Here is a 15,130-nt window from a genome sequence, read left to right on the forward strand (position 1 = left end):
CGTCCATTTAGGCGGTGAACAATTAAAATACAAGAATAAAAATTACAGAAATTTAAAGGCTAAAACTAACCGTCCATTTAGGCGGTGAATAATAAAGTAATAATAAATGACATAAGAATTTAAAAGAAGAAAGAAATGAAGGTAGTAAGATCACAAGAGAAAATACTAAAGAAAATGAGAGAGAACAAAAGCAATTCTCAAAGAGAGAATTCTAAGGAAATAACTAAACTTTGATTCAAGAATAATAATCACACTTACAAATGCAATCAAGTGAGCTATTTATAGGCCACAAGATGCAATACAAACCACACAATTTCAATTATTCAATTAGACATAATTATATCTAATGGGCACTCACACACTTAAAGTTAAATGGATTTTAGCTATAATACACACCTAATATTAAATCAATTTTAGCTAAAATACATACCTAATAAAGCACTCATAAAGTTAAATGGATTTTAGCTATAATATCCACCTAATAGTTAAATGGATTTTAGCTAAAAAACATACCTAATAAAGCTCTCACATAAAAAATAAAAATAGATTTCTATAAATTGGTTTTTTAATCTTTATTAGGATTAAAAATAATCCTTGGGCCTTCTCCAAATAATATCTTCCATGGGTTGCTCAAATTGGGCCTTAATTCTTCATGGGCTTGAATTCTTCATGGACTTTAATTTTTCATGTGCTTGATTTCTTCATGGACTTGAATTCTTCATGGGCTTGATTTCTCCATGGGTTTGATTTCTTCATGGACTTGAATTCTTCATGGACTTTAAGTCTTCATGGGCTTTAATTCTTCATGCCTAAAAAAAATAAAAATAATTTAATATTATTAATAAATTATATATTATATATATGTATTAGACATGGCACATATATATATATATTATATTATATTATATATATTACATGAATGCATATAATGATGTATATGTATTATATATAATTTTATATATTATTATTATTATTATTATTATTAAATTTTACTTTAAAATTTCATTTCATTCATTTTTCAATTTAAACTTGCATATAACCATAAAATATATATTAATATATAATTTAAATTATTTTTAAGATCAAAAGAAGGGTATAATTATAACAAAATTTTTATAAAATTAACCACTAATCAACATACGTTTTCAAATAAGAAATCAATGCATCCATGTTTCGTATTGCAAACTTAACCGGCTATCAGTGCATAACTTCAAAACTTTAGGAATAGCATTATTTAAAACATAATTTTTTTTTTAATAAGAGCAGATAAAGATAATCAATTCCCACAAGATTACAAACTAGTAATTACAAACTCACAATTAAATATAAACCAGATGATTCATGACTAGACCTTACACCCCCCAACTTGAATTGCAGTAATAAATCAGGGTTGTTAGGAATACCTGTAACTCTACAAGTCCATAGATTTGCTGTGAACTGCTAAAACTTAAACAACAAATGAGCACACCATATATATATATATATTTATATTTTCACACCAAAATAAAAATTTCATACAAGTCACAAGATAAGCAAAATGCGTCTCAAGAGTACAAAAAGTACTCCTTACTCAGCCACCTTATCAAAGACTTTGCTAACAACATTCCACAGTTTTGTTTTATTTTTATTTTTTTGTTTTTTTTTTTTTTTTTTTTAAAGAACACAACCAAGAAAAATCCTGTAAGGTGTACAATAACTAGATGCGTCTCAAGAGTACAAAAAGTACTCCTTACTCAGCCATCTTAATAAAGAGCATTTCTCACAGTGATAAATCTAAATTAATCGGACCCCTTTGGCGCTTGTTACTAATTGCCTTAGACCAGTCTATCCGAGGCTCATGAGGATCGTACTGTGGAACATAAGCATGTAATTTCTCTAGCAGCTTATCAATGGTGGATGCAGAAATGAGAATCTTTCTTGCTGAACGAGAAATGAACTGTTGGTCCACAGCCTGATCAAGAAAAGAGACTAACCCATCGAAAAAATGGTTAACATTTAAAAGTCCAATGGGTTTGGTATGGAGATTACTCTTGGCCTAGGAGATTATACAAAAGATTTCTTCAAGTGTTCCAAAACCTCCTGGTAAAGCAATGAAGGCATCTGACTGATAAATCTTACAAGCCATGCGCTCAGACATAGAAGTCGTTTCTATACGTTGACTGCGTGTAATCCCGGAAATATGTGGTTCAGCTAAAGGGATTGGCATTACATCTACCACAGATGAATTTCCAAGATATACAGCTTGTGAAACATAACCATTCAATCCACGACTTCCCCCTCCATATATCAAATTAATTTTTTTCTCTCATAATTTTTTACCAAGTTCGCTCGCTGCAAGTGCGTAACAAATATCGCTCCCAAGTTGAGAGCCACAAAGTACACATATGGTATTGATTCGACGAACTAACTGGCCTTCCATGTTTGTTCCTTTTGTATGTCCTGAAAAGAAGTTTGGCGATCAAAAGTAGCTATACAACAATTCAACAAGAAATAAATACAAACAAAAATCATGCGTATGTATAAGTAGTTGTGATTGTGGCTCACATCTTCCTCTGGTTTTACGTCCAGAAACGGCTTAAACACTTTCTATGAAGCGGGGATAAGCTTCCCATCCAATTTTCTTATAGATTGGCAAACAGGGTCATTTTTAGTCAGATTCCCAAGACTATAGCGTTGGTGGTCACTTCTGAACTGGGTCCATAAAGCAAGAAGTTCTCTTTGCACTATTCCACATGGATGCGTCTCAAGAGTCAATCGGATATCATCCAAAGACTCCTTACTCAGTCCATTCTTTATGAAACTAATTTTATCTTCTCGATTTATGGACGTAAACCCCACAGATTTGCATCGTGTGTTACAGATCCATCGAGCACATTTGTAACAACCATTCACTCTTTTCGCTCTTCTTTTCTTTGCAAAACTACTCTTCCCTAAGCCTGGAAAATGCTTAAAACTAGGTGAAGTTTCACCAGCTAATCGAACTTTTGCTTCGATTAGCCAACGAATATCTTCAGGGATGTTATTACGCATCAACAGCCAAAGTCTTTCACACCTAGCAGCATAAATTTTTTTCAAATCATTCTGCGGGAGAAATGGATAGTACTTGTGAATTTTTGGGAGATAAAGATTCATTTTTTTTATTTATTTTTTTTTTTTTTTAAAATTATACTAAGAAGAAAGTAAAGAACTATAAACTTTACAAAAGGGATGAGAGTACCTGATCGGAGAATAACACAAAGGAGAGAAGATTGAGCTCAAGAGGGGTGACTTGTCTCATACAGATATGGAGTCTCTTATAGAGCAATGGGCATCACTATTCTACATTCGACTCGAGGCATGCCATAATTGCACCGTCAGACTTGACGTCGTTTAGCGTCTCATTTTTCAACATTTGGCAGTGTGCCTTTCTTTTTTTTTTCAACACTCGGCGCCTCTGTTTTCAACATTTGGCAGTGTGTCTTCTTTCTTTATAGGGCATTGTGATTGCACTGCCCAATAAAAGATGGCTACCACCAACGTCAATTCTGTCTCTCTCAATTCAATTTTTTTTTTTAATTAATTTTGTTTTAATTTTTTTTTTTTTTTTTTAGGTAAAATTTTGTAGACACCTTACCCCCAACTTAAATTGCGCATTGTCCTCAATTGGCAATAAAAGGATAGAAGATAGGCATACCTGGCGGTCTTCAATACATAAACTCGTATGGAGAAATTTTATTTAGACTGCACATAGAGAAACACTAGTTAAGTAATGCAGAAAAGGAACAACTTATATGTATATATAAAATTATTTTATTATATTTTTATTTATTTATTTTTTTAGAATTTTTTTTTCTTTTCTTCCAATTAAGGATCAAATGAGTGATTGCCCACCTAATCGTATAATATCTCCCATTCACTACACCACTTTTAAAGTTATTTTCAAAATTATATAAATTGATTTTTCTCATGAATGCACATATATATTTTGAAAATATATCGTCCGGAGGTGTTGGTTATATTATATCCGCGTATGGCACATTAATTTGCACAAACATCTCACACGTGTTTGGTTTAATTTGATCCTCAATAATATCGACTAACCTAAAAAATAGAAATTGAGGGGTAAATGTGGATAAACTTATGATTTTTTCACATTTTGGCTCTCGAATTTTATCCTCTTCTTCCTCCCAGGTTTCTTCTTTTCTTACATCATTTTGGTCTTTTTCTTCCTCCAAGGCTTCATTGACATCTACCTCACTGTGATCAACCACTCTCTCTTCTTGCACCAAAGGGTGTACTGTCCTAGGGGCATCAAGTTTCTCAATTATTTCTCCATTCCTTAAGACAGTCACTCCTATGTCCTGCTCCTGACTTTCACTTTTGATGATGGGTTTTATTAATGGGATTTGGAGTGAATTGGGATGGACAGGCTCTGACATGCTCAAAGTCTGTGTTAGCTGTGTCAATTGGTTCCTAATGTCCTCTGTAACTCTAATGGTATGTTCTTGACATTTGGACATTTGTGTAAAAATTTCCATTTGGCCTTGCATAAATAGATTGAAAGTATCTTCTAATGAACTCCCATGAGGGGGTTGATATGCATCGAATGTAGACCCTTCATTCGTTTGAAATGATTGAGGCTGGGAAAGGAAGTGCTCATGTGGTTGGGCTACAAAATCATTTTCCCGTGAGAAATTTGGATGAAAGTGTGAATTAAGGTGACATGTATCAAAGTCCGAATGGTAGTTTTCCTCATGGTTCTGGTAATACACTCCCTCATAGTTGTGTGTGTGTGTGTAACTGGATTGACCATACAATACCTCCTTAAAAGCAGGTATTATAGGGCAGTCATCCATTAAATGAGCTGAAGTCTCACACACAGCACACCAAACCTCAATTTCATAGTAAGTGGGTAACAAATGGGTAGTGTCTGGTTGCAAATCAAAAGTGGTTTGCCTAAGAGGGTATAGATAATCCTTAAGAGGTCTAGACAAATCAGATTCAAAATGATAATTTTCATCATGATAAGTATCTTGAGCAGACAGATTGTAGTAATTTTGAGACATGAGTGTAAAGTTGACAATCCAATTGCAGGTAAAGACTCAGAATGATATGAAAATACTGTTTCAAAATTCTACCTGATCTCAGTCTTATATACAATGCACAAACAAAAATAAAGTAAAAGAGAAATAGAGTTACCGATTTTATCAAGAGATGCTTATTCTTTTATTTTTTTTATTTTTTTATTTTTTTCTTTTTGTTTTTGCCTAAATCTCCCCGGCAACGGCGCCAAAATTTGACTGCACTCTCACCCTGCAATTAAAACATAATAAGAACAAATCATAATAAAACTTTTATATTTTTTTTATTTTAGTGAGAGGTTTATACTCGCCAGTGTACGAGTGCAGTTGTAGTCCAAATTTAAATTTATATTTTCTGGATGAATCCAGGTCGTCCACTGAGAGATTTATTTATGGAAAAAGAAAAAAAATGTCACACACACGCACACGCATTTGGACAAATTGGCAACAAGGTTTTTTTTATGAGTTTTTTTTAGACAACAGATACTAGAAAATAAAGTAAGGCAGAAATTGAAATAAACATTAAACGTAAAAATATGAATTTGGATAGTGCTTGAGTTAAGACAATTTCAGTACCAACCCGTTGATTCTCAAATTTTAGCATAAAAAATTAGCAACATTAATTTAATTTCAGATATGAGGGTTTGTTATTAAATGCAATTAGAGATGATGATAGTTCTAGGTTAAGCAATCCCCATACATGATATGCGAGATTCTAATTTAAGCAACCACCATAAATCCAATTGCAATTAATACACAAAACAACTAAATTAATCATCTGGGTTTAGGTATGATAGCGTTTCCAGTTCTAGTAACTCTCATACATGGCATGAAAGCTCTAAGTTAGGCTTACGCCCCAATCCAAACCTAGTGATTTTTTAATAATTAATACACACTCATACTGAAATTTAAATTAATGTTACTTATTTAAAGCGCAGCTTTCTTTGGGAATCATTGGCGTTGGACACTGTCCTTGCCTTAACCCAAGATTAGATTTAACTACTTATTTTTATTTGAAAGTTAATTGACATAAATTTAAATGACGTAATTTAAATAACAGAATTTAAATGACAAGAAATTTAAAGGCATAAACTAACCAGCCATTTAGGCGGTGAATAATTAAATGACAAGAATTAAAATTGCAGAAATTTAAAGGCACAAATTAACCGGCCATTTAGGCGGTGAATAATAAAGTAATAATAAATGACATAAGAATTTAAAAGAAAAAAGAAAAAAAAGTAAGATTATAAGAGAAAGTACTAAAGAAAATGAGAAATAACAAGAACAATTCTCAAAGAGAGAATTATAAGGAAACAACTAAACTTTTATTAAAGAATAATAATCACACTTACAAATGCAATCAAGTGAGCTATTTATAGGCCACAAGATGCAATACAAACCACACAATTTCAATTATTCAATTAGACATAATTATATCTAATGGGCACTCACACACTTAAAGTTAAATGGATTTTAGCTATAATACACACCTAATATTAAATGGATTTTAGCTAAAATACATACCTAATAAAGCACTCATAAAGTTAAATAGATTTTAGCTATAATATCCACCTAATAGTTAAATGGATTTTAGCTAAAAAACACACCTAATAAAGCTCTCACATAAAAAATAAAAATAGATTTCTATAAATTGATTTTTTAATCTTCATTAGGATTAAAAATAATCCTTGGGCTTTCTCCAAATAATATCTTCCATGGGTTGCTCAAATTGGGCCTTAATTCTTCATGGGCTTGAATTCTTCATGGACTTTAATTTTCATCAGCTTGATTTCTTCATGGGTTTGATTTCTTCATGGGCTTGAATTCTTCATGCCTAAAAAAAAAATAATTTAATGTTATTAATAAATTATATATTATATATATGTATTACACATGGAACATATATATATTAGATTATATTATATATATATTACATGCATGCATATAATGATGTATATGTATTATATATAATTTTATATATTATTATTATTATTATTATTAAATTTTACTTTAAAATTTCATTTCATTCATTTTTCAATTTAAACTTGCATATAACCATAAAATATATATTAATATCTAATTTAAACTATTTTTAAGATCAAAAGAATGGTATAATTATAACAAAATTTTTATAAAATTAACCACTAATCACTATGTTCCAGGTATGTTTGGAATGTCAGGAGTTAAGGAGGCAAGCGAGGCAAACGGGAAAGAAACTGTGGACGTTTAATACTTTTCTGTTGTTTAATGTAATCCTATTCATAAGTGTTGTAATTATTCGGAGATTATACTTCTTTTTCCTATGTTAGACTTAAACTCTATCCTAATGAAAGGATTATGCATGTTATGCTTGTATGGAAACCCTACAGACTTTCTGGCAGGTTCAATCCATATTTTTCGCTGCTAGGGTTTCCCTAACACCTCTCGGGCGATTAGGTGTACACCTACCTGTGATACTTGAGTCGATGAGGTGTTACAATGGTATCAGAGCAGGATTATTATGGTTTTGGATAAGATATGATTTAACTGACATTGAGGTTTTCGTGTGTGACAGGATATGGACCCTAACGAAATAGAAAATCAACGCCAAAGGGCTATTACGGGATGGTGGACTGCGGTGCTTCAAGGACGTGTTATGCAACCTGTTGATGCTTTAGGAAATTTCCTTGACGTGGTTGTTCCCGTCATACAACAAGTCCCACCAGGCCCAGTACTCCCGTATATAGTAGAACTCTAGTTGGGTTACTTAGTGTCCATACTAACCCCAGAAATGCAGGGATTGGCTCATCAACTTTTGGAGCAAGCTATTTACCCTGACATCGAGACCTTTGTGGACCATTTGCGTGAGGCAGAACAAAACCAAGGAATTGGAGACATGCCGGTAGACGTGGATGATCTTGTAGATTTTCCTAAGGAGAGGGAACTCACACCTCCCACTGCATCAGAGTCAAGGGAGGAGTAGTCTACCATGAGTTAGGAAATTTTGTGGGTTGTAAATCGGATATGCCGTATTATACTAATGATGGTAGGATAGGCGTAGTACTTACCCTTTACTCTTGGGAATTTTGGATTGTATGACAAATAGTATAGTAAACTCGGATGGCATAAGTAAGACTTTAGTAGCAATGTTTAACAAGGATGTAACAAAATTGCAGTAGTATATGTGTATAACCAGGATGTAATGAGTTAGTAGTGGTATAAAATATGATGGTCTAATGTAAAGTGTAGTAGTACTATGGAGATGGAAATGATAAACAGAGTATGTACTGTGTAGACCCTTTGGGATTTTGGACAAAATTAGAGATGAAAAAAAAAATTGAGTGTTAAGAAGGATAGAGTTTGAGAAGGACCTCGCAGTCTCTCGGAAGGATACAGGTATTCTAAGGACCTAAGGGTATTAGAAAAGTAGTTTGTGAAAAGTGGTTGATCTAACCATAGGGGTAGTGTTATTTTTTTTAAGGATTTTAGAAGCTTCAATTATGATTTGTGTAAAACAAGTCTAGTTACTTTGTTTTATGGGTTCAGACATGTGATCCTTAAATATTGTTCTTATAAACTTTATGGTTGTTTCAGATGGTGAACACTTGACGATCCCAAACTCTCAAACGAAGGGGTGGCAACTAGAAGGAGGAGACACGACGTCCCCAGGAAGAGAGAGTAGAGTTATCTCAAGAAAATTCTTCTCAAGATGGAGGTCAGGGAAGTAGGGATCATATAGATCGGGTGGAGCGAGTTCTGGAACACATGGTCACATATATGTAAGGGACTCAGCCACCGGGTCAAAGTATTCCTCAGGTGCCGAATGCCATCGATAGGTTCCAATGATTAAGTCCCCTTGTTTTTTGAGGAAGGGCAAGCGCTGGCCCGAGCAAAAATGAGTATTGGATAGAACAACTCAAGAAGATTTTTGATTTCATTGGATGTGGGGAATGGGAGAAAGTAATTTGTGCCACTTTCATGCTCCGAGATGAGGCGGACCATTGGTGGCAAACGATGCAAAGGACTTTGCATGGCCCTACGAGACAAGGTATGTCAGTTGTCACATGGACTCAGTTTAAGGAATTATGTTACACTAAGTATTTCCCTTTATGCAAAAAGTTGGAAAAGAGCCAAGAATTTATGAATTTAAAACAAACTAGGGATATGTTAGTCGTCCAGTATGAAGATAGCTTTTCTTGGTTAATTAAATATATGCCTGTTTATAATTTGGATTAAGAGGCAAAATATCATAAATTTCTTGGTGGGTTAAGACTTGAGATACAGCTAGCATTGTGTTCCTTAAGGGCCTGTAGTTTTGCAAAGGTTGTTATGCAAGCTTTAACGGTTGAAAGTAACCTTGTGCGAATGAATGCTTTAAAGGTAGAAGTGCAGGAACCCGAGGACAAAAACGCGGGAAGGAAGCATCACTTAGGAGTCCGAGGAGGAAACTTTAAGCCTAAGAATAGGTGTCCCAAGTGTCAGAAGTTCCATCCTGCAAGGGCGTGCCAAAGCCGGACTCAAGGATGCTGTTCATTTGGAAGAAGTGACCACTTGGCCCGGGATTGTCCCAAGGGACCTAAGTGTTTCAACTGTCAGAAGATCAGTCATCTTTCAAAGGACTATCCACAAAGGAAGCAAGTCGATCAAGCGGGAGTAGGCAGAGGAGTCCAAGAACCGCGACAAGGCCGGGTGTATCATCTGACGAGGAAGGATGTCAACGCAAGCCCATCGGTCATACAAGGTACACTGATCTTTCTCAATACACCAGTGCGAGTGTTAATTGATCCTGGATCAACACATTCATTCATTTCACATGCATTGATACAAAGTTTGAATTTGGAATTGGAGGATTTGGTGTGTCCTATGCTTGTGGCTACTCCTTTAGGGAAACAAATGAAAACTAGCACGGGGTATCGGGAATGAAGGGTTGAGTTGGGTATTAGGAGTGCGATTTTGTTCACCCCCTTTAACGGGGGGGTGAACGTAACCCCCGTCAGTAGGGGTTAAAAAAATAATCATATTTTAAAAAAAAAATTATTTTTAGTTTTTTTTTTTAAAAAAATCATTTTCAACCACTCAAACAAATTAATTGCTGAAAACAGTCACTTTCCAGTTTTGACTCAGTTTTAACCCTGTCAATTATTCTTGTAAGTCTGTCATTTTTTTATAAGTTCTAATCCATCTAGTTTTGATCCTGTCATATTTTCAGTTAAGTTCTAAAAATATTTTTTTTTTTTTTGAAATATAGTTAATTTTTTTGAAAACAATTTTACATTTTTTTTTTCAATTAAGGGGTTATTTTTTTAACCCCACCGACGGGGGTTACTTTCACCCCCGTTGAAGGGGGTGAACAAAATCGCACTCGGTTATTAGTGAATTTGCACTTGAACTCACATCATTAGAAATCCAAGATTTTGATATAATCCTTGGAATGGATTTTCTGTCTAAATATAAGGCCCGAATTGATTGTCGGACAAAAACAGTAGACCTTCAAAATAACTAAGGAATTTGGGAAAAATTTCGGGGACAAGAGAGTGATAAAAAGATTAAGTGGATCACGACCCTCAAAGCTATCAAAATGCTTGAGAATGGAGCCTATGGGTACTTGGTAGGGGTGCAAATAGAAAATAAGAAAGTGGAACTTGAGAAGACACCGGTAGTTAATGAATTTTTTGATGTGTTTCCCGAAAACTTACCTGGGTTACCCCCTCATCGGGAAATTGAATTTTCTATAGAAGTTGTACCAGGAACAAATCCTATATCCATATCCCCGTATAGAATGGCCCTAGCAGAACTAAAAGAGCTCAGAAGTCAGTTACAGGACCTTTTGGACAAGGGATTTATTCAACCCAGTAACTCATCCTGGGGAGCACTTGTGTTGTTTGTTTAAAAGAAAAACGGAAGCCTGAGGATGTGTATTGATTATAGGCAACTAAATAAAGTGACTATCAAAAATAAGTATCCCCTTCCTAGGATTGATGAATTGTTTGATCAGTTGCAGGGTGTTAAAATATTTTTCAAAATTGATTTAAGGTCTGGATATTATCAGTTAAGGATTAAGAAGGAGGATATTCCAAAGACTGCCTTTAGATCTCGATATGGACACTATGAGTGCCTAGTGATACTTTTTGGATTAACTAATGCACCTGCTGCCTTTATGGATTTAATAAACTGGATGTTCAAACCATATTTGGATCAATTTGTAATTGTGTTTATTGATGACATCCTAATTTATTTTGCTAATAGAGAAAAGTACGAGCAACATTTGTGGATTATCTTGGAAACATTGTGAAAATACCAGTTATATGCTAAGTTTTCAAAATGTGAGTTTTGGTTAAATCAAGTTGCTTTCCTTGGTCATGTTATATCTGGAAAATGAATAGCAATAGATCCCTCAAAGGTCGAAGCAATAAGAAACTGGTCACAACCCAAAACAGTAAACGAGGTACAAAGTTTCTTGGGTTTAGCTGGCTACTATAGAAAATTTGTTGAAGGATTTTCTCGCCTTGCTCTACCTTTGACTCAATTAACACGAAAGGGAATTAAATTTGAATGGAACGAGATGTGTGAACATAGCTTTAAGAAACTTAAGGAGAGACTAACCTCTACTCCGGTTGTAGCGATGTATAATGATACAGGAGGATTTACAGTTTATACTGACGCCTCAAAGACTGGACTGGGGTGTGTTCTTATGCAGAATGGAAGAGTGATAGCCTATGGGTCTCGACAGTTGAAAAAGCACGAACAGCATTACCCTACCCATGATCTGGAGCTTACGGCGGTTGTGTTTGCCTTAAAACTCTGGCGACATTATTTGTATGGAGAAAAATTTGAGGTCTTCACGGATCATAAAAGTTTGAAGTATCTATTCTCCCAGAAGGACCTGAACATGTGGCAGCGGCGGTGGATGAAGTTTCTGAAGGATTATGATTGTTCGCTTCAGTACCATCCCGGGAAGGCAAACGTTGTGGCCGATGCATTGAGCAGAAAAGAGCCTGCCTTGATGGCCAGTCTAATGACTCGAGAGTGGGAATTGGTGAAGGCTTTTTGGCGATAAACGTAGTTCCTAAAGAAACTTCTATTTATGTCGCTGGCCTAGTGGTTCATTCTCAACTGTTAGAACAAGTTCGGCAAGCCACTAAGGAAGACCCAAGACTGAAATTGTGGATTGACGACCAAGGACAGGTTAAGAATCCAAGTTTTAGTTTCTCAAATGGTATACTACGGTTCACCAACAGAGTTTATGTACTTAGAGTAAAGGTACTTTGTAGATTAATTATTATTTAAAAATTATGAGTTTAAATCGAATTATTTATAATTAATTTTTATTTTTCAAAAAAAAAAGATACGTGAAGGGTATTTTAAAAAAATATTTTTATTCATAAAAAATATATACATAGTATTTTGAGAAACTATTTTATTGATATAGTTTTGTAACACAAAAACGAGTATTTACTTATATAATAGTATAGATATAGTAATTTAATATAAAATTATTATTTTATAATATATTTGTGTAATATCTATATATTGTGTGATGTTTGATAGATTAATGGTTTATATTCACAAAAATGATATTGGTAGGTAGCTATATTAAAACATTGGAACATGCCAATCTTTCAAGAAAATATTGAACAATATATGTAAGTGCCCATAAACAATATATATATATATATTTATAACATGAAAAATTTGAGGAGTCTCGATCATTGATAATCTTTGGCTCGGACTATCTTACCCTCTTTAAAATTCATGATCTATCTTGACCCAGTCTAAACATACGAACAAGTTCTCTGTGCATCAAAATTTAAGGCCGGACCCTTAAGATAGATTTAGACGACTATACAATCTTCTTAAAGATAAAATTAATTCACGGCTTCACGATATTCCAAATTCTTGTACATATGCGACGAATTGTCAATAATGTCAATAAATGATAAGTGTTCATAAACAATATTGAGCTCAAGATGTCATATATAAACCATTAATGGCATCAAACATAAAGAGATACACACATATATATATCTACATATATAAAGTAATATTATAATAATGGTTAAAGTATAATAAGTGTTTTTATTTCTTAAATAAAATATAGTTATTCTATCTTATTTATAGTATTTAAATAATTTAATTAGTTGATGAGAAATACTTCCGATTTGGAACATTTAATTAACTAATTAATCTTTTTAAATATTAAAAAAATAAAATATATTGATTAAACCTTAAAAATATTATGTTATCACATATATATATATATAATAGATATAATATGTGGAGGTGTAAGTCATAGCGGACAGGTAACCCCTCAACCCCCAACAATATAAAAGTAAGATCTCACAATCTCACTATAAAACCCTAATAAATTCCCGGTGGTTGTTTGTTTCGAGTTCGGACGAAAACTCAAAAAGCTATTTGAAACTTCTCTCTCTCTCTCTCTCTCTCTCTCTCTCTCTATATATATATATATATATGACAAGTATTTATTATGTTATATTATGCAGCATGCAGATTCTAGATGCGACGGTTAATTATTTTTTTTTATAATAATTTAGCAATAAAAATAAAGTTTATTCTTATTCATTATCACACATACAAACAACTAATGCGATAATATCATAGCGTAGAAACGCATCTCTCTCCCCCCGCCAATATCATAGCATCCCTTGCCGATCTTCGCTTTATTTCTCTCTGTGAGTAGAAAACTAAAACTTTCAATCTCTCCTCAAAACAAAGCAAACTCTCTCTCTCTCTCTCTCTCTCTCTCTCTCTCTCTCTCTCTCTCTCTCAATATATATATATATATATATATTTAAATGTTTGAACATGCAACTGGCTGCGGTGGCAAGCCATGCAGCTCTATCGCCAGAGGGATACTGGAAATCAATGTTGCCAAACACACCCATGCCTACGGCCGTCAAGGACCTTCTTCACCCTGACGGTTACCTTTTTCTTCCCCTCTATGTTTCCCATTTTTTGTGCTTTTCTTATTTTTCGGTTATAGAAAAGAAACATGATTTTGAAACTTTGAAGTGAAAAAGAAGTATACAGTAAATTTATAGGCTAAATATGTGCTTCCAGATTTTCGCTCCAGCAAAGCAACCAACGTCGGCGTCGGTAAAGGGGGCGTTGTAGTTGGTACCGGAGGCAAGGGAAAGCCGGTATACGTTGGCGTAAAGCCAGAACCGACACCTTTCAAATACAAGTATGCTGCTACTCAAGATCAACTCCATGACAACCCCACTGTGGCTCTGTTCTTCTTGGAGAAGGACATGAAACCGGGACGAAAGATGGCTTTGCACTTTGTCAAGAGTACCCCCACCGGAGCTACCTTCTTACCTCGCCAGGTTGCAGAGAAGATTCCCTTTTCGTCCGACAAGTTGCCGGAGATTCTGAACCACTTCTCCGTGAAACCCGACTCAGCTGAGGCCGAGGCGATGAAGAAGACGATCACAGAGTGTGAAGAGCTCGGCATCAGAGAAGAGAAATACTGCGCAACTTCTCTGGAGTCTATGGTTGATTTCAGCACTTCCAAGCTCGGGAAAAATGTCAAAGCAATCTCCACGGAGGTAGAGAAGGAGGAGACTCCATTGCAGAAGTACAGCATTGTGAGTGTGAAGAAGATGGGAAACGACAAAGCCGTGGTGTGCCATAAGCAGAGCTATGCGTATTCGGTGTTCTACTGCCATAAGACGAGCACCACCAGAGCGTTCATGGTTTCCATGGCAGGTGCTGATGGCACGAGGGTGAAGGCGACTGCAATTTGTCACACTGATACGTCGGCATGGAACCCGAAGCACCTGGCCTTCCAGGTGCTCAAGGTTGAGAGAGGAACAGTTCCCATCTGCCATTTCCTTCCCCAGGATCATGTCGTGTGGGTTTCAAACTAGGTTTCCTGCAAAAACGAATCCGCAACTCATTAGATCCATCAGTTTGTGTTCTGTAGTTTGGTTTGTATGATACGAAACTCTACGGGTATGGTAATTATATAAGCATATGTACTTCGATTGCCACCACATAAGAGTCATGAGGCTTGAGTTGGAGGTGGCTGATGCTTTGATGTTATCTAGCAATAAATGTTTTCTTCCCTA

At 34.8% G+C, this 15,130-nt stretch overlaps 1 protein-coding gene across 2 annotated transcripts in view; it reads left to right on the forward strand.

The window, feature by feature from the left end:
- The window catches only part of LOC127812872 (BURP domain-containing protein 3), a 51,894-nt gene extending 36,764 nt beyond the window's left edge, over positions 1 to 15,130 (forward strand). For both annotated transcript variants that reach the window (XM_052353401.1, XM_052353398.1), the window contains exon 4: positions 14,852 to 15,130. In XM_052353401.1, the coding sequence (XP_052209361.1) occupies positions 14,852 to 14,929 (78 nt within the window). In that variant the 3' untranslated portion in view covers positions 14,930 to 15,130. The remainder of the gene's footprint in view (positions 1 to 14,851) is intronic.

The sequence above is a fragment of the Diospyros lotus genome, chromosome 11 (assembly GCF_014633365.1).
Source record: "Diospyros lotus cultivar Yz01 chromosome 11, ASM1463336v1, whole genome shotgun sequence".
Classification (NCBI taxonomy): Eukaryota; Viridiplantae; Streptophyta; class Magnoliopsida; order Ericales; family Ebenaceae; genus Diospyros; species Diospyros lotus.